At 41.3% G+C, this 21360-nt stretch overlaps 1 protein-coding gene and 1 long non-coding RNA gene across 10 annotated transcripts in view; one reads left to right on the plus strand and one right to left on the minus strand.

The window, feature by feature from the left end:
- The window catches only part of rptor (regulatory associated protein of MTOR, complex 1), a 323941-nt gene that overhangs the window by 171817 nt on the left and 130764 nt on the right, over window positions 1-21360 (plus strand). For all 9 annotated transcript variants that reach the window (XM_034188053.1, XM_034188054.1, XM_034188058.1 and 6 more), the window contains one exon: window positions 19783-19842. In XM_034188053.1, coding sequence (XP_034043944.1) covers window positions 19783-19842 — 60 coding nt within the window. The remainder of the gene's footprint in view (window positions 1-19782; window positions 19843-21360) is intronic.
- Window positions 4871-11108, minus strand: LOC117526063. The gene is made up of 3 exons (XR_004565205.1): window positions 11000-11108; window positions 10937-10942; window positions 4871-4958 (listed from the first exon to the last, which is right to left on the minus strand). It is a non-coding gene; the product is annotated as an uncharacterized LOC117526063 (long non-coding RNA).

A 21360-nucleotide genomic window follows, 5' to 3' on the forward strand; every position in this document is an offset into this window, starting at 1 on the left:
TCAAGACTCGTCAGCTAGCAGCCTCCTATCTGCTGACCACCTGGGTCACACACACACCCACACTCTTGAGTGTGTGTGATCTCACTGTGAGCTGTCACTCAGGTTGATCATGCTTCAATTATACATCGTTATGTGGCTTGATATAATTTAAACTGATGACTTGTATAAAAATCTATCCCTCGTACAGTCATCAAAAGCAGGGAAACTAGCTATGGAGACCAAAACCATTTTTGTTCTACACTGCAAACATGTTTATTTCTGCTGTAAAGTTGCTGTAAATTCTGCGGTGGATAGTGTTTGTTTCATTTAGACTAATTTGACTGTGATCCCCCCCACACACACACACACTGTTTCTCCATTCCAAATGGTCATTGTATGTCTTCGTTTTGACCATATTTTAATGTGTTTTCTTTGTGTTGCTGCTCTGTTTTGTGTGGTGTCACTAAGATTATCACCACTCACTTTTTTAGTTGGGCTCTTTGTCTGCAGTCTCCCCGAAAGTCCTGTTATTTAGAAAGATGCTGTTTATGATAAAGCCTGAATTTAATACAGACAAGCAGCAGTCATGTTGCACAGAATGAACAATAAAAGAGAAAAAGGTAAATAGTGCATCTTGCATTACCTAACATGAGCAAAACCCTCCCTACAGGTGAGGTGTGTGTGTGTGTGTGTGGGGGGGGGGGGGGGGTGTGTGAGTGCATACATGCATGTGCTATGATCATTATAGCATGATGCAGGATTTTGATCTGTAGATAGCAAAGGTCACTGAGGCACAAAGATTCACAAATGAAAATTGAACAGTTAAATGTAACCAAACATGCGTTATGTAATTAATTTACTGTATGTCGGTGTGTTTCCTGTTTCCACTCAATGGTGCATCAGGCAGGACAACATGTCAACATGTTGAGGAAATTCATTTGAATAATGCTGCCAGTTCTCCACTAATGCAACAACTGGACATTAATTTGAAGTGAAAAGTGTAATGAAGCGTGCATCCATGCTGATCAGGCAGGACTCCCTCCATCATTACTTACGTCTTATTAATGATCTGAGAAAAGCCTATTAATCATAAGGTGTCATCTTTTGAAACATTGCTTTGAAAGAAGAACAGCTGCACTGGAGCTCAGAAGCTCACTGCATTGTGAGCAGCTGGCTGTGAGCTTATGTAACAATGTGAAATTTGGTCTTCAGCAGCTGAAATTTAAATGTTCTTGTGTTGTTCTCATCATGTATGCTGATGTATTCGACTTCAAAACAGTTCTTCTGCAAATGGACCATGTGCCGTGCTGACATGTAGTAAGATCCCTGCTCCTTGACTGTATGCAAAACTGAAAGCACAAATTCTTATTAAGAAGTTATTAAGCAATCTCAGACTGTACCTTTCAAGGATTTCAATTTAGATGTCATAAATCAGGATTTCCAAAACTTTTCTCCTTGTTTAACCTGTCTGAGTCTTTTACCAGGCCATGTCATGTCTGGGAGCATGTTCTGGTGCCCATCAACCACACCATGAAACCGCCTTGAGTCCTGCACAAGCTCTGGTCCTCACAAATAAAGTCAATGTGGAAGTGGCAGATGCTGCAGTTCCTTGAATGACCACTTGAGGCTGGCCCCAAAAGGGAGTCACTTCCCATAGAAGACCATGTTAAAATGTCCAACTTTACAGCAAATGTGTGTGTGTGTGTGTGTGTGTGTGTGTGTGTGTGTGTGTGTGTGTGTGTGTGTGTGTGTGTGTGTGTGTGTGTGTGTGTGTGTGTGTGTGTGTGTGTGTGTGTGTGTGTGTGTATATATATTTAAATTATTTGGAGTGAACAAGAAAAAGCATCATGGTTGAATCATTGGTAAAACTACAGACAAATGACATTCCAGTTTTGTATGTTTATAGTCCAGGAAATGTGCAGTACCAGCCATCAGGGCATATAAGTCCAAGGAAGATACAGTCACAAGACCTGGGTTAGACTTCCTTTATCTTTTACAGAGCCCACTGTCCACTAATGACTTAAACTTTATCAGACTTATGAGAGAGTGGTATCTGTGGATACAGTTAACCGCTAAAGGTCTACGCTGTCAAGTTTCTTGGAATAGACAGAGCCAGTGAGGCTCACAAGTTCACTTCGAGAAAACTGATACAACATAATAAATGGTAGAACAGTAAATGGCTAACTATGTACAGGTATCAAGGGGGGTCGCCTGCCACTGCTGTAAAAATCAACCTATTTACCAAAACAAATTTTGGTGTCTATAGCTTGTTTTCCCCTTCATGTCAACTGTACAGTGGTGAATTTTTGTCTAACTTATCAATTTGGGCTATTTTTAACCATCGATTTATGAATAACAAGAGCACTTGATGAAATTCTATTGTACCTGCATTAATGTACACCAGGTGGAGATATTGCTCCATTTCAAGACCCTTGAGTACAGGCTGCTGTGGGACACAACAATGAACCTGTTTATTATAGTAGTAGATTAGGGGTATGGTTGCTTTGAGTGACAGTTATGTCTAAGAGTCAAAGCCCTGCTAGCAGTGGCTGCTCGCTACTGTGGACTTGACAATTCTTTGTGAGACTTTTATTCCAAATATCTATGATAATATGGCTTGCTTTGTACAACCCCAATTCTAATGAAGTTGGGAAGATTTGTAAAATGCAAATAAAAACAGAATACAATGATTTTCAAATCCTCTTCAACCTGTATTCAATTGAATACACCACAAAGATAAGATATTTAATGTTCAAACTGATAAACTTTGTTTTTGTGCAAATATTTGCTCATTTTGAAATGGATGCCTGCATTCATTTCAAAAAACCTGGGACAGTGGTATGTTTACCACTGTGTTACATCACCTTTCCTTCTAACAACACTCAATAAGCGTTTGAAAACTGAGGACACTAATTGTGAGTGTCATGATTGGGTATAAAAGAAGCATCCCCAAAAGTCTCAGCCGTTCACAAGCAAAGATGGGGTGAGGATCACCAGTTTGTGAACAACTGCATGAAAAAAATAGTCCAACAGTTTAAGAACAATGTTTCTCAATGTTCAATTGCAAGAATGGGAAAGAATTCCACCTACAAAGCTTCAACAATTAGTGTCCTCAGTTCCCAAACGCTTACTGTGTGTTGTTAGAAGGAAAGGCGGTATAGCACAGTGGTAAACATACCACTGTCCCAGCTTTTTTGAAACGTGTTGCAGGCAAATGACCAAATATTTGCACAAAAACAATAAAGTTTATCAGTTTGAACATTAAATATCTTGTCTTTGTGGTGTGTTCAGTTGAACTTAGGTTGAAGAGGATTTGCAAATCATTGTATTCTGTTTTATTTACATTTTACGCAACGTCCCAGCTTCATTGGAATTGGGGTTGTAGCTAATTGTTCGAACGCACCATCAAAGATGTCAGTGTTACAGTATTTCTGTTGAGAGAAATTTTAGTGTTTAATTTGTAATAAAAGGTAATATCTTTATTCAGGGCAATAGTGAATTATTTAATATGTTAGCACCCGATTACCATGAATTAGCAGGTAGCTGGAGACATTAGGTCTATTTTTGGTGCAACAGTTACTTAGGCGGTACTGTAGTCATATGTTTCAATTATTGCACCTCGTCCAACTTTTATGAAACCCGCTACCCAATTCACAAAAATAGAATCAATGAAACACTTGAACTAAACTGTTAACGCCGGTCTTGCCCAAATTCCATGTCTTTACCCATTCATGGATTGGCTGGGAGTTAGTCGACATTGAGCACTGCCAAGATGGCAGCATCCAGAGCCGCCCCATTTAAGCATCAAAACTGCTTTTTCAGAAAACCTATGGGTGACTCACACAGTTTGTCTAGTCTATATACAGTCTGTGGTCCCACAACCGGCACATCTCCATCCGCCGCAGTCAGGTAAAAGGTGCCGTCTCCCTGGCTCACTCCAGCCGCTGGGATGTGCTGGTTTCATTGAGCATGTGCGATACAGTATATCTCATAATTCAGACCAGTGATGGTTCCAATTAAATTCAGGATCATGCAGCAGTCCTTCCTTCCAGCTCATAACTGATGGAGACGTTAACGCGGGACAGGATGGCTGATTGAAGGAGTAATGAGCTGTAAAAGACAGCTGGCTCTGTGGAACCAGAGGAGACACTCTGCTCCCTTCTCTCTTTATACCACACAATTTGGGGGGAGTATATTGGTTCCCTCACATTCAATCAACTTCATTTTCTGCTTCAAACTTTAATAAGAGCATGCCGACACCCACTCTTTCCTCTCACCATCCACACTGGCGCTTTCTCAGGCTTCGCACCAATTAGCGTTTTGCCATCTTGATCTCTGTTTGTAGTCCTTTTTCTCTTCAGCTTTCAGTGGTTCTAATTGTCCGCATGTTGTCTTTATTGTTTCAGGGTTTTATTTTGCCAGTTGTTGGTGGTGCTCACCAAAGTTGATGAACTAGTTTGAGATGTTAGTCACATTAAAGATGCTTTCAAAACAATTAAAGATGAGGTAATGTAAGTTCACTTGCCTCCTCGTCACCGTTTGTTTAGTCAGGTCATTATTGGAGGACCATCAGATGTTTGGTTCCAGGACTAATTCACATTCAAATGTGTATTTTGCTGTGATATGACTTGTGATGGTTCTGCAAAACCTTTATCCGTCCATGGAGACCAACATAAAAAGAATAATAGAACTAATGTGGATATATAGGACATATTTTTCACACACACGATCATCAACTTGTTATTTTGCTTTTTGGTTTTTATTCTTTTGAACTATAATCTGCAGTACTACAAACATTTTCCATTCTATTACTACTACTACTGCTAATAATAATTGCAATAATAATTTTAATAACTAAAATTATCAGGATTTCCCCTGCCTGGACCAGCGTAATGACTTTTTCTCTCCACTAGATAGAACCCTTTGTTCTGTTTTGGTATTATATTCTGTTCTCCACTAGATGGCGGCCTTAATTTGTACTGTCAAAGTCAAAGTCGGCTTTATTGTCAATTCTTCCCAGGTACTAGACATACAAGGAATCGAAATTTCGTTTCTCACCTTCCCTCGGTGATGACAGGACAAGACATTTTGACAATAAGGACAAGTATTTAGTATTTACAGTGTAGTGTCCGAGGTAATAGTAAAAGTGGAAAGTGCAGTAGTGCAAACCATTCAGTATTTGTAGCAGCAGCAGATTTTTAAAACACTGTGCAAGTGGTGTGGTGGTGATAAAGTGAATCAGTGCAGGACATTGTCATGGGCAACAGATATCATATATATATATATATATATATATATAATATATATTAGCTTCTTGAAAGCCTGGGTGGAGCTGGGGGAGAGAGTTCAATAATCTCACAGCCTGGTGGATGAAGCTCTTTGTGAGTCTGGTGGTGCGGGACCGGAGGCTCCTGTACCTCTTCCCAGACGGCAGAGTGCTAAACAGGTTGTGTGCGGGATGTCTTGCATCGCCCACAATTGTGGTTGCTTTGCGGGTGAGGTGGGTGGTGTATATGTCTTGCATAGAGGGGAGTGAAGCACCAATGATCCTTCCAGCTGCATTCACTATGTGCTGCAGGGCTTTCCTGTTGTAGTTAGTGCAGCTTCCGCCTCACACAGTGATGCAGCTGGAGAGGATGCTCTCAGTGGTGCCACGGTAGAGCGTGCTCATGATGGTTGGTGGAGCACTTGCCCACTTGAGTTTGTGCAGGAAGTAGAGATGCCGCTGGGCCTTCTTTGCCAGTGATGCAGTGTTGGTGGTCCAGGACAGGTCCTCACTGATGTGCACCCCCAGGAATTTGGTGCTGCTCACTCTCTCCACAGCAGCACCCTCGATGGTCAGTGGCAGGTGTTGGGTGTGACTTTTCCGGAAGTCAACAACAATCTCCTTGGTCTTGCTGACATTCAGCAGGAGGTTGTTGTTTCTGCACCATGTGGTCAGAAGGTTGACCTCTTCCCTGTAGTGAGTTTCATCACCCTTGGTGATGAGCCCCACCAGAGTTGTGTCATCTGCAAACTTCACTATGTGGTTTGTGCTGTGGGTTGTTGTGCAGTCATGTGTCAGTAATGTGAAGAGCAGTGGACTGAGCACGCAGCCTTGGGGAGCTCCTGTGTTTCAATACAATGCTGCTCAAGGTGTTATTGCCAACACGGACTGCTTGTGGCCTCTGGGTGAGGACGTCCAACATCCAGCTGCAAAGGGAGGTGCTGAGCCCCAGTTTGTCCAGTTTGCAGATGAGCTGTTGTGGTATTATGGTGTTGAACGCTGAACTGAAGTCTATGAACAGCATTCTCACATATGAGTCCTTCTTCTCCAGATGGGTGAGGGCTGGGTGCAGGGCTGAGCAGATTGCATCCTCTGTAGAACGCTTGGCTCTGTATGCAAACTGGGAGGGGTCTAGGGTGGGGGGGGGGATGGATTTGATGTGTGACATGACTAGCCGTTCGAAGCACTTCATGATGATGGGTGTCAGTGCCACTGGACGGTAGTCATTGAAACAGGATGGAGCTGATTTTTTGACACAGGTATGATGGTGGCAGCTTTGAAGCATAATGGAACAACGGATTGCTTCAGGGAAGTGTTAAAGATGTCTGTAAAGACAACCTTAAGCTCCTCTGCGCAGTCCTTCAGCACGCGACCAGGGATGTTGTCCGGACCTGTTGCTTTGCGGGTGTTGATGGCCACCAGTGTCTTCTTCACGCTGGCCACAGAGAGGAACAGGGTCTGGTCGTGGGGAAGGGGTGGGGTCTTCTGTGGCTGTGTGGTGTTCAGTGCTTCACAGCGTGCATAGAAGTGGTTCAGGTTGTTGAGCAGAGAGGTGCTGCTCTCACAACTCTGTGTAGCTGTCTTGTAGTCAGTGACAGCCTGAATGCCTCGCCATAGGCTCTGTGCCTCCTTGCTGTCTCTGAAGTGGGACGTTATCTTTTGTGTGTAGTCCTTTTTTGCCTTCCTGATGCCATGGGAGTGACATGTTTAGCCGCATGTTCTCCTTGAATTGCTGGCTGTCTGAGTGGTGTCCAAAAAATGAGGTGGGCTTCATAGATAATTGGCAAAGCTTCTGGGGAAAACCTGGTCTTGTTAGGAGAGACGGCATCCATCCCACTTTGGATGGAGCAGCTCTCATTTCTAGAAATCTGGCTAATTTTCTTAAATCCTCCAAACCGTGACTATCCAGGGTTGGGACCAGGAAGCAGAGTTGTAGTCTTACACACCTCTCTGCAGCTTCTCTCCCCCTGCCATCCCCTCATTACCCCATCCCCGTAGAGACGGTGCCTGCTCCCAGACTACCAATAACCAGCAAAAATCTATTTAAGCATAAAAATTCAAAAAGAAAAAATAATATAGCACCTTCAACTGCACCACAGACTAAAACAGTTAAATGTGGTCTATTAAACATTAGGTCTCTCTCTTCTAAGTCCCTGTTGGTAAATGATATAATAATTGATCAACATATTGATTTATTCTGCCTAACAGAAACCTGGTTACAGCAGGATGAATATGTTAGTTTAAATGAGTCAACACCCCCGAGTCACACTAACTGTCAGAATGCGCGTAGCACGGGCCGGGGCGGTGGATTAGCAGCAATCTTCCATTCCAGCTTATTAATTAATCAAAAACCCAGACAGAGCTTTAATTCATTTGAAAGCTTGTCTCTTAGTCTTGTCCATCCAAATTGGAAGTCCCAAAAACCAGTTTTATTTGTTATTATCTATCGTCCACCTGGTCGTTACTGTGAGTTTCTCTGTGAATTTTCAGACCTTTTGTCTGACTTAGTGCTTAGCTCAGATAAGATAATTATAGTGGGCGATTTTAACATCCACACAGATGCTGAGAATGACAGCCTCAACACTGCATTTAATCTATTATTAGACTCTATTGGCTTTGCTCAAAAAGTAAATGAGTCCACCCACCACTTTAATCATATCTTAGATCTTGTTCTGACTTATGGTATGGAAATAGAAGACTTAACAGTATTCCCTGAAAACTCCCTTCTGTCTGATCATTTTTTAATAACATTTACATTTACTCTGATGGACTACCCAGCAGTAGGGAATAAGTTTCATTACACTAGAAGTCTTTCAGAAAGCGCTGTAACTAGATTTAAGGATATGATTCCTTCTTTATGTTCTCTAATGCCATATAACAACACAGTGCAGAGTAGCTACCTAAACTCTGTAAGGGAGATAGAGTATCTCGTCAATAGTTTTACATCCTCATTGAAGACAACTTTGAATGCTGTAGCTCCTCTGAAAAAGAGAGCTTTAAATCAGAAGTGTCTGACTCCATGGTATAACTCTCAAACTCGTAGCTTAAAGCAGATAACCCGTAAGTTGGAGAGGAAATGGCGTCTCACTAATTTAGAAGATCTTCACTTAGCCTGGAAAAAGAGTCTGTTGCTCTATAAAAAAGCCCTCCGTAAAGCTAGGACATCTTTCTACTCATCACTAATTGAAGAAAATAAGAACAACCCCAGGTTTCTTTTCAGCACTGTAGCCAGGCTGACAAAGAGTCAGAGCTCTATTGAGCTGAGTATTCCATTATCTTTAACTAGTAATGAGTTCATGACTTTCTTTGCTAACAAAATTTTAACTATTAGAGAAAAAATTACTCATAACCATCCCAAAGACGTATCGTTATCTTTGGCTGCTTTCAGTGATGCCGGTATTTGGTTAGACTCTTTCTCTCCGATTGTTCTGTCTGAGTTATTTTCATTAGTTACTTCATCCAAACCATCAACATGTTTATTAGACCCCATTCCTACCAGGCTGCTCAAGGAAGCCCTACCATTATTTAATGCTTCGATCTTAAATATGATCAATCTATCTTTGTTAGTTGGCTATGTACCACAGGCTTTTAAGGTGGCAGTAATTAAACCATTACTTAAAAAGCCATCACTTGACCCAGCTATCTTAGCTAATTATAGGCCAATCTCCAACCTTCCTTTTCTCTCAAAAATTCTTGAAAGGGTAGTTGTAAAACAGCTAACTGATCATCTGCAGAGGAATGGTCTATTTGAAGAGTTTCAGTCAGGTTTTAGAATTCATCATAGTACAGAAACAGCATTAGTGAAGGTTACAAATGATCTTCTTATGGCCTCGGACAGTGGACTCATCTCTGTGCTTGTTCTGTTAGACCTCAGTGCTGCTTTTGATACTGTTGACCATAAAATTTTATTACAGAGATTACAGCATGCCATAGGTATTAAAGGCACTGCGCTGCGGTGGTTTGAATCATATTTGTCTAATAGATTACAATTTGTTCATGTAAATGGGGAATCTTCTTCACAGACTAAAGTTAATTATGGAGTTCCACAAGGTTCTGTGCTAGGACCAATTTTATTCACTTTATATATGCTTCCCTTAGGCAGTATTATTAGACGGTATTGCTTAAATTTCATTGTTACGCAGATGATACCCAGCTTTATCTATCCATGAAGCCAGAGGACACACACCAATTAGCTAAACTGCAGGATTGTCTTACAGACATAAAGACATGGATGACCTCTAATTTCCTGCTTTTAAACTCAGATAAACTGAAGTTATTGTACTTGGCCCCACAAATCTTAGAAACATGGTGTCTAACCAGATCCTTACTCTGGATGGCATTACCCTGACCTCTAGTAATACTGTGAGAAATCTTGGAGTCATTTTTGATCAGGATATGTCATTCAAAGCGCATATTAAACAAATATGTAGGACTGCTTTTTTGCATTTACGCAATATCTCTAAAATCAGAAAGGTCTTGTCTCAGAGTGATGCTGAAAAACTAATTCATGCATTTATTTCCTCTAGGCTGGACTATTGTAATTCATTATTATCAGGTTGTCCTAAAAGTTCCCTAAAAAGCCTTCAGTTAATTCAAAATGCTGCAGCTAGAGTACTGACGGGGACTAGAAGGAGAGAGCATATCTCACCTATATTGGCCTCTCTTCATTGGCTTCCTGTTAATTCTAGAATAGAATTTAAAATTCTTCTTCTTACTTATAAGGTTTGAATAATCAGGTCCCATCTTATCTTAGGGACCTCGTAGTACCATATCACCCCAATAGAGCGCTTCGCTCTCAGACTGCAGGCTTACTTGTAGTTCCTAGGGTTTGTAAGAGTAGAATGGGAGGCAGAGCCTTCAGCTTTCAGGCTCCTCTCCTGTGGAACCAGCTCCCAATTCAGATCAGGGAGACAGACACCCTCTCTACTTTTAAGATTAGGCTTAAAACTTTCCTTTTTGCTAAAGCTTATAGTTAGGGCTGGATCAGGTGACCCTGAACCATCCCTTAGTTATGCTGCTATAGACGTAGACTGCTGGGGGGTTCCCATGATGCACTGTTTCTTTCTCTTTTTGCTCTGTATGCACCACTCTGCATTTAATCATTAGTGATCGATCTCTGCTCCCCTCCACAGCATATCTTTTTCCTGGTTCTCTCCCTCAGCCCCAACCAGTCCCAGCTGAAGACTGCCCCTCCCTGAGCCTGGTTCTGCTGGAGGTTTCTTCCTGTTAAAAGGGAGTTTTTCCTTCCCACTGTAGCCAAGTGCTTGCTCACAGGGGGTCGTTTTGACCGTTGGGGTTTTACATCATTATTGTATGGCCTTGCCTTACAATATAAAGCGCCTTGGGGCAACTGTTTGTTGTGATTTGGCGCTATATAAAAAAAAAAATTGAATTGAAAAAAATTGATTGATGGGACAGGTTGGCTCTCGCTGTTCTCAAGCCAGATTCATCCCCGGCTCTGAAGGCTTTGTCTCTGGCTCTCAGCCATGGTTTCCGGTTGGCCCGGGTGATGATGGTTTTTGTGTGGGTCACATCATCAATGCACTTTGTGATGTAGGAGGTCACAGTGTCTGTGTGCTCCTCAATGTCAGTGTTGTTGTTGTAGGTTGCTGTGTGTTTGAACATTTCCCAATCCGTTGTGTCAGAGCAGTCCTGGAGAGCAGAGGTGGCCCCCTCTGGCCACACTCTTACCTGCTTCTTAACAGATTTGATGACTTTCACAGTTTGTCTGTATGCTGTATGCTTGTACTGTACACCAGGTTCGGATTATGACTGATTATTGAGAGACTTTTTAAACCCAGACTTTATGTTCTTTAATTGCCAGATACTACTGTAGACTTCCATGCCTGTTGTCTTTTGCCTTGCTTAACCGTTTGCCTTGCCAGCCTCCAAGCCTCGTCCACGCTCCAGACAGAGATCAGAGGGTTTTTACCTGACTGCTGCACTGTGACCTTGAACACGTGTGACCTTTACGCCGAAGCCCCTTGTAGCCTAAACTGAGTTCCAGGTTCCTGAAGTAGCATCCCACCTGGCCCTGGTCACTAACCCCTTTGTCCGTTTAAACTGCAGCTCCCCAATTTCACGTCTAGGAGGCGGGCCACTCTCCATATTGCAGAACCCCAAGACAACATTCCTAATTTCTTGTTAATAATAAATATTATTTTCCTTTTGAACTCTTCTCTGTGTCCAGCTCCCTGCGTTTGGGGCCATAGCCTGAAACGGTTCGGTTCCACCCGAGCCTCTAACCATAACACAAAATGTTTAAATCTGTATTACTCTGGGCCTAAGATTTACTATAGGTCTGGCCTAAATTTATTTGATGAGCTGTATAAAGGTAAGCTTAGTTAATTTAATTTTTCTCCATAACTATAAAGTGAGATGTGAAGTTATATCTTTTTTTAATGTAATGTCATCAGATAGTCATAAAAAAAAAAAACTCTCCAGAATGCATTCCTGGACATCAAAAACCTAGAATTTTCTGGGGACCACTCAACAAAGGTCCACTATCACCAACCCCCCCCCCCCCCCCCCCCTTCAGATCCTGGCTACAGGCCTGAGACTCAAAATTTATATTAAATGGTGTAAAAGCTGTATAAAAGCTGTCCTCTTAAAATGTCTTTATCCTGAAGTATTTAAATAATGTCTAGGTTGAAGTCCATCTACAATATGATGCTGCTTTAGAAAAGAGCAGCAATGGTTAGTGAGTGAAATATAATCTTGTTCAGCGAGAGAACAATTATCTGTTTTCTTTGCTGTCTCCACCTTGTTTTACCTTAAATCCCAGGACATGATTGCAAAAGAGTTTCCATAAAAAGGTAGATGGTAAACAGCTTATGATTTGGGCGTTGAAAAAAAATTTCAGTCAGACATTTGTTTGTTTTTTTCCTTTAATCTCTGTATTTATGACTAATGTATAACAAATGGCATGAAATATAACAAAATAATGAAATATGAAGTGTGCATTATATTTAAATTATATTGGCTCAAGTTGTGGCTCTGATAATAGATAAAAACATTACAAGTCTTGAATTTTTGTTTTATTTTCTTCTGCTTTGCTTTAACACATTTCCAGCCAATTCTGAACGTGAAAATGGAATAACTAGATCCAACAAATGTTTCATTTCAAAAAATCGGTACCTTTACAGCGCTGTGGATTTAAAAGAAAACCAAATGTCTAGTTGTATCTGACGGGAAGCTTTGGGGATTTTAAATATTAGGGAAAAACACCACAAACCTTCAATAATTCAACAAGTGTATTTTGTCAGGTAATGATAGCAGTTGTTATTTGGGATGTGTGAAACACTATATTGACTGAACTGGTAATGAGAAATCTTTTTTTTTTTACCAAAAATACTAAAATGTCTTGCCTAAAACGAGATCAAAATTCACAGACTTTTAGTCAACTAAAAAATGACTAAATAAAAATGGTACACGAATGACTAAATGTGACTAAAACTAAAACGGATGTTTGACAAAAGACTAAGACTAAAAAAAAAAAACAGGTGACAAAATTAAAACTAGGATTTAGGACCTTAGCCAAGGGACAGGGATTTTCTGGTTTGACTGGTCACAAGCCCACCTTGTTTGCTTGGCAGAAAGTCATTCCAGTGGTACCAAAGGATCCTTCAAAGAGACACAGTACCAAAGACGTCTAGAGTTTCCCTTAGGTCACTGGTTGACATTCAGGTCTCCCAACCGTACAGTACGAAGCACCACAATCCTAAACTCAACCCTCATTCTGCTGCAAAGGTTTTGGTATCACCAAGTACCTCATGATTTTAGAAGCTCTTCCCATGTGTCTTTTGATCTCCAAGTCCATGGACCCAGAGACATACGTGTCACTGCATACAAATATACTCCTGATGGCCGAGTCCAGGAAGTCATTCAAAGCCTGAATCCTGGTCTTCATTCCAGACAATTGCAAACCCAGATACTCCTATTCCTCGCTCAGGTATCCATTGATTCCACAAAGATCACAGTATCATTTGCAAAGTCGAGCTCAGTAAACCTTTCCTAACCAACAAAGGCACCGAGGTGGCGTCAACATCGACCTCAGTCAAATCAAAAAGTGAAATGAAGAAAATGCAGCAGCTGAGAAAGTGAAATATAAAATTGATTGACGAAACAAAAATGAGCCTGTTTTCCTTTACAAATATAATTTAATTGCAAAAGCAAAGGAACACACACATTTCCATGAGCTGCCACAAGAACACGTCTACCTCCAGATTTAGTCCCGTCTCAGTGCCTGAATTTTATTTTCAGTGGAACTTTATGGGTATCTGACATATTTCTCATTTCTGGTCGTCTTTAGGTGTCAGCGGAGGTTAAAACAGTTTCCAGCGCAGAGGTCAGAACAGCAAACGTTGTGCAATAAGAACTTATCTTGGTCTTTTAACATTCATACTTTTGTGTTTGTTTGCTTTACAGCTATTTCAAAGAGGAGACATAACTCAGAATAGCTGAAATACCGCTCTGAGTAAATGCCAGAAAGCGTTCTGGAACCCTGAACTGTCTCGACGTGCGGTCTCTCTCACCTGCTTTCTTTTCTTCTCTCTGTGTCTGTGGACAAGGAAGCGTGTCTGCTGCATTTCTTTACCATATTTGTGCATATCTGGAGGTTTATAGTTTGTTGCTTGGCCAAACCAAAGACTAAACTTATCAAAACATTCAGTCTGAGATTCAGACGTCTAGGAGTTTGTTGAACTTGTTCCATTTGTTCGCGGTGAGTAATGTTTTAAAGAGACGTCACGCTGCGCTGCAGACTGATGGGATCTCATTCTTCTCCAGCAGCAGGAAGACACGTTGAATGTGAGCGCCGTAGCTGATGTCACACTGAGCGTGTATCCATATGATTCCTATTCTGAGTGGCACGATTTAGCCCTTTAGAAATCAACATAGCTCCAAGGGCTGATGCATTTTTTTGGGGGGGGGGGGGATTAGGGGAAAAAACAGAATTACTAATATTTGATAATAATTACAGAAGTGCTTTGATCTGTGCACTTCGCGTTCGAACCGCTCTGAGGCTGCTGCTCCGTGGTTACAGTGATGAATCCTTGCCAGGATTTATCAGACCAGTTTTTGGCTGCAGTTGATGCTTCACTGTTAACTGGTCAACTTCCTTCCATCTTTTATGTTTGCACTTCTGCAGCGTTGCCTCCTCCATGTAAGACATGCATGTGTTTGTGCAGTACTAATTTTCAGTTTAGAGAAGTGATCAGTAGAACTATATCTAAACTCATCCATCTGAACCTCTGATATGGGATAGGTAATAGTACCCACGGCCTTGAAATCAGTTTGGAGTACAGCAGTCTGACAGTTGACCCTAATGACCTTGAACTTCATCCAAATGGTTGACCTCTGCCAGACCTTACCAGGCAGAGTGTGTGCCCTCTTTGGTCCATATCTGGTTGGAAATCAGATTTCTTGACCTTTTGCCAAAAATTCATTTCTTAAGGGGAATTTTGGGGTTGAACTTCAGTGACGTACATTACCAATCAAACATTGGGACACATTTTTGGACACATGATTTTGTTTTTTTTCTCTCTGTTTGAGGTGCAGCTCCATCCAGAAGTGGGAGTGGGTGTCTTCTTCTGCAAGCCTCCCGTCCTGGATATCAGCATGGACTCCCAAGATTTCCTGTATATTTGTATTGTTAAGTGTGTTGGTAGCATGGTCCAAGCAGAGGGTCATCCCTTTGAGTCTGGTCTGCTTGAGGTTTCTGCCTCAAATCATCAGAGGGACTTTTTCCTTACCACTGTCACCTGTGTGCTTGCTCTAGGGGTTGGTAAGGTTAGACCTTACTTGTGTGAAGCGCCTTGAGGCAGCTTTGTTGTGATTTGGCGCTATATAAATGAAATTAATTGAAATGAAGTGAATTTTTCCCGTTTAGTTGAATGAGAGAGTGTGTTTGACTGGTATTCTACCAAGTTAGGTAGAAATCTGTAAAAGGTTGTGGGAGTTGTAGACCAAAAACCAGACAGATGTTGCTCAAAATATAGTATGAAGCAACTTTTGTAGTTGTTTTCATTATTGGTGCGGATCCTCACTTTTTGAAAACATAAGATACCAGTTGTCATTTACGTATTTTTACACTGAAAACAAGCCCTAGAGTTGATACTGTGCTGACTATAGCCATAGCCTTGAAATTAGAATTTTCCATTTTTGGTATGACTGCACATCCCTGAACCAGTCAACAGGTGCCACTGTTCAGCACATGGCAGCACAGCACATGATGTGTTTGTGCTAACTCAGGAACAGTAGTTTGAAACAGCCATGTTTCAAAGGTTTCAGAACATTTTGGTGCAGTGGTTCGAATTTACTATGAATAGTTTTTTAGTACAGATTAAAAGTTTTTGCATCATCCAGATTCTTTTATACTGGGATATAGACCATATAATACAAAAAAACGAGGTCAACTTCCAAAAAGGATAAATACAGTAGGATCAGACCTAATGAAAAGCATCATCAACAACAACAGTAAACCATGGAAAAGGGAAGTCAACAAGATTAGGGAAAAACTGCAAATAACGGATCAAACAAGCAAAGGAGATATAAAAAGGAAAATAGGTGAACAGCTAATGAAGAATAACAAAGAACAAGGAGAGATCAAATCAAAGGTAAAACATTACATTGAAAACATAAAAACGTTGGAAATAGGAAAAAGGAAACCCTACCTGGACAAACTAAACAGGATGGAAGCACATAGTATTATGATGGCAAGAACAAGAATGCTGGCAGTAAAATGCAACTATAGGAATAAATATGTCAATGTATCCTGTAGGTTCTGCAATGCTGAGGAGGAAACCCAAAAACATATACTAGAAGAATGCCAGCAAATCAATAGGCAAGAGTACCCGAAAGTAACAACGGAGGATATCTTTGAAGAAGATACAACCAAACTAAGAGAAACTGCAAAAGCTCTTACACGGATCGAGGAAAATCTACAATACTAATGTGCTGCTCCCCCCTCAAAATGATAGGGTAGCACCCAGCAGACCTGGGAACGCACACGAGACGAGATTCCATTCCATTCCATATATTTCATCCTGTATTTGGAGATGTGGTTGGCGATATGACCTCAAATTAATATCATGGTATTTTTTCCACTTTCTGGATGGTATTACTAGTTTTGCATTATACTACTGTATGACCGCTTTAATAGTGTGTGTGTGTGTGTGTGTGTGTGTGTGTGTGTGTGTGTGTGTGTGTGTGTGTGTGTGTGTGTGTGTGTGTGTGTGTGTGTGTGTGTGTGTGTGTGTGCGTGTGCGCGCAAAATTTTCAGCCTGGATTGTTTTTATTTTCAAATATGCTCTGATTGAAAAACTTATTGAGCCAAAGTTTTAATTGCATTAAAGATTATAACATAAATGAGTCGGCGGTGCAAAACGTCCACTGGTTCAGTTGAACCATTTCCATGATTACTCTGTCCTTTTGTGAAAATTACTTTATAATAAGTTATGCCTGTAAGAACAGTATTTTAACCCGAGTTTCTGAGTCGGAGGGGGCGGGTGATAAGTGGCCGCACAGACCTCCCCGATTCGTGGTTCTGATCACAGCTCCAGCAGTGCTGATCAGAGTTGTGCCAAAATGTTTGTTGATGTCAAAATTAATGAACATTTGGCAATATTTTTCATTAGATTGTTTATTTTTCCTTGACTGTTAAAATTTGCTTTGACGTGTGTTCTGTATTATCACAGTGTTGTCAGGATGGTGTAATCCATATCGAGCTGTACTATCACATCGGTGATGACTATGACACCAATGTACTTCCCACCCCCTAGTGGGTATCATGTTGCGCCCTATGGTTGCTTATATTACTAGATCACATGATGGTGGGTGCCACATACATCAGGTGGCAGACACGCCTGTGGAATATTACACAGGCTCAACAAAGTGGTTTTTTTGATTCATCTGTTGCATAAACAGATTTGAACATTTTCCATTGTTATATGCCCTTTTGAGTTGGATACATACAAGATGATGGCATTGTGTTGTTATTTTCTGCACCAGTGTTTCTCAAGCAATTTCAGACCAAGGACTACTTAAAAAAAAAAAAAAAAAACCTTGTGGACCACCTCACTCCCCAAATACCCAAAAAACATTAGTTCTGCTTCCCACTACGGTTGTAAAAGGGGCAGTCATACCAGCATTGCAAAACGGGAGTGTCAAATTAAAATTTTCAAATTTACATACTCGTATACGTTGACTTATGCGCAGGGATGGTGGCAGTTAACTGTGCTTGTTTCCAGTGCTAAAGGTTCCTGGTTCAACTCCACCCCTGCTCATTCTCCATGTAATGTGGAGTTGTGTCAGGAAGGACACCGGTGTAAAACCTGTGCCAAATAAACCTTCAGGTTGCAACCCCGAGTGAAACAACGGACAAGCTGAAGGGACTTACTTACATATGTGTTGAGTTAACCCTCTGGGGTCCGAGGGCATTTTTGGACAGTTCATTTGCCTGGCATAAATGTTTTATTATTGCTGTTCCTATTGCTCTCCCTGCATCCCACAATCAAGTTTTATGTGTCTTTTTTCAGGACAACCTATGCTTTCAGAATATATATGTTTTTGTTGTGTTTTATAAGTGTAATAAAAGTTTACAATCAGAAATAGTCAAGGAAAAAATAAAGCGAAAAATAATTTTCCACACACATTTATTCAAAACACACAGCAAACTATAATAACTGTTTTGACACTTATAAAGGTAATTTGAGGGTCTTGTGTGAAAGACTGTACAACAAAAAGGTTCAAACAATAAACACAAATGCACATTTTGAACAATATATACAAAATGGTCTATGCGTTTTGTTGTCCATTGATATGGTAAACAGTGCTTTACGCAGAGAAAGCAACAGAGTTATCCAGTCACATTCACATGCAAACTAGTGGAGCAGTCCTGATAGTTACACACTCTGTGTTTGAGCATGTGAGATTGTCATCAGAGGCTTTCCGTGTGCTCCTGCTTTCACTGATCACTGTGCGTAATGGCGCAGAGCACACTGAGTATGTACTAATAGTACTAATAGTATGTACTCATTGGAGCAGCCAGGGGGCCATTCAAACGAGCCAACTAGTAACATATCACTCTTGAAAATGATCTTTGGCTTTTCACGTGAGGGAAATCTGCCCTACGATTGGATTTTGGAAAACCATGTGACGGTGAACCAATTCCGATTGGACACTCACATTGCACACGTCATCACACAGCTTCTATGAGGAGTACAAAGCTGGCCGATGTCGGGCTCGAAAGTCAGCGGAGTTAAATTTTCAGCAACAAAAAGTAAGTTACTATCTCATATCATTCAAAAGTAAGCTTGGTCTTAGCCGTCGTATACAACGGCGTCGGCCCCAGAGGGTTAATAAAGAAAACTATAACACGGTGCTAAAAATACCCTGAGCATAGCAATAGAAAACAAAATGTGACCTTTTGACCTCTCAGAATAGATCAAGGTTAGCCATCTTTGAACTCATCCAAGGTCTGTGTCGCAAGAATATTCTCGGTGAATTTGAAGACCCTGGCAGTAGTAAAACTGGACTTATGCTGAGCGCAGACGGACTAATGGCGGAAGCAACCCCTTCACAGTACCTGATGGCCATATTTTGGCCTCAGGTCATATACGTATACATATATGCTACTATCGGTTAGACTTTGGAGTCATTTTTAAAACAATTTGAGAAACACTTTAAGTTAGAATATGATATTCATTCAAAAAGTGATATTTTACCAATATACTCATGGACCACAAGGGGTTACTCACAGACCACGGTCCCTGGACCACTTTTTGAGAAGCCCTGATTTATGTCCACTCTGTCACTCACTCATCTGTATTTTTGCTCTCCATCCTCGACGTTGTTACCTGCACAGAAACTGTCCTACACCTGAAACGTGTTTGCTTTGTTCCTGTCTCATTAAAAACAAACAGCTTTGTGCTGCACGCTGCTGGAGTGCGGTTCAGTGATGGATGACTGTTAATGCTGAGGCACAGAAAAGTGAAGCGTTGTCCTTGGCGAGGTGTTTTTTTGTTTTTGTTTTTTTTCTTTTTCACACTGTAGTCTTTGACGTTTTGACTGCATCTGAAGTTTGAGTGATGCTCGTGTGTGTGCACTCATGCGCTCACACCTGCCTGCTTCCAAGCGGGTGATGGCTTGCCGTGTGCTCGGGCGCCGCAGCGTGCATCTGTGGAGGCTCTGAATGATTACCTGCTGTGACTTACAGCTGGCCCGAGCTGTCAGAGCTAACCACACTCTGTAAACAATAACCCCGAGCCAGACATTTCAGAAATATGACTGCATTTCCCGCTGCACCCCCCCATCTGTATCTCAGCCAAAATATACTTATCAAAGTGCTCAGTGTCTGTAATCTTTGAGGCTCTCATTTTTCATTTAAGTGTTTTATCTGTTGATTGTCTCTCATAGGTCGTAAAATGTGTGCTGTCGATGCCAAACGCTTTTATCGCTCCGTCTCGTCTGCGAGCGCCTCTTGTTTTCCTTCCAGTCCTGATCAGCAGCTCTTCTCTCTCTTTCTCCTTTTCCTTTAGGTTTTGTATGCAGAAGAGCGCCAAGTTGGTGCCAGGGGTGACGTTAGACCTCATCGAGAAGTAAGTAGAACTCAGCAGATGATTTTTTTTTTTTTAAATGTAAAATCTCTCGATCCTTGGAGGGCACAAATCACTTTGCTGTTTTCGTGATCCGTCTCTTCCTCTTTTGTGCTTTCTTCCTTATTGCCAACTCTCTCTCTCTTTCGCTCTCTGCTGTTTTCCTGAAGGTGTAATTCTCTCCTTTTGTTTCCCCTCTCACAGCCAAAACGGCAGTACTTTGGCAGATTTAAAGCACCACATTTCCTTGAGTAAACCTCCAGGGGGGCGCCCGGCGGAGCACGTTTCTTGCTCTCAGGCACACCGTCGCAGATTTATATTAGCGGTCAATATGGTCGCCATAGCCAAAGTTGTAGTCATTTCACAGAACCATGGGGACTGGCTCTTTGTCCGCGCCGCTGCCACCGCCATGCCACCATGAATATGACACTCGTAAATAAAGTTGGGTGAAAAGGCCTGAAATTGGAAATATGATATAATATACAACATATCACTTAAATGTCAACTGATTCAAAAATGTATCAACTCTCAATAACTGCATGATGTCTGAGTTGACAAGAAGAGAGTTTTCTCTTATGAACAATCTGAAACAAATACTCTAGAAGGACTACATTGAAAATAGAGGCCCCAAAGTACAAGTTCAAAGCAAAACAAGTCAGGTGGTGCTGTTGCTTATTCCTGGATACCATAGTGTGAAGTGGATCAGAGTCTACTCATCCCCCTGGACCAGACACCAGTCCATTGCAGTTCAGTGACCATTTACAGCTGATTGGGCTGCAGTGATGCGGATGAAGTGTCTTGTCCAAAGACAAACACGAGTAGGGTGACCTGGAATAGAACCCAGGTCTACATGGTGGGAGTTCAACTCTGTCACACTGAGCTATATGTAATGGAACACATCTAAATAATCACTTTTACAGCCATTTATTAGACACATCAAGAAGTGGATGCAAGAGACAGAATAACATCGCTGAGATGATGAGGGGGATGTTTGATTAATCTTTTTTTAATTTGCGGTTCCACTCTTAGTGTAGCAAAAGAGAGAACCTTTCAAATGCTGGTTCAAGTACTAAATTTGGCAAAAATACTCCTTAGGCATTACTGTTTTGAAAATGGCCACGTGCAACTCACATTTTCAAAGTGGTAGCCATTTTTCCAAGATGGCCACCTTTTTTGAAACATGCTTTCAGTGGTAAACATCCACAGACTTTCCCAATTGTTGATCCAAGCATTCAGTCATACCTGTCATACCTATTTGATGTTATGGAATCCAAATTTGGAACTCCACAAGGCAAGCCAAGCTTGCTGTCTGCCAAGTAGGCTGCTTATGGAGTAAGTTGACATTAGAATCGCAGTTGGGTTCCCAGTCACACTACTTGTGTCTGTGTCCACGGACAAGACGCCATCTCCATCATTAGCCCAGTGGACCTCAGGGTTTGTATCGGACTCTGTGTGATTCTGGGCAATTCAGTATTCCAAAATAGCAACCATTTTTGTCAGAATAAGTTGAATCTGGAAAAT

Source organism: Thalassophryne amazonica, chromosome 15, assembly GCF_902500255.1.
Source record: "Thalassophryne amazonica chromosome 15, fThaAma1.1, whole genome shotgun sequence".
NCBI lineage: Eukaryota > Metazoa > Chordata > Actinopteri > Batrachoidiformes > Batrachoididae > Thalassophryne > Thalassophryne amazonica.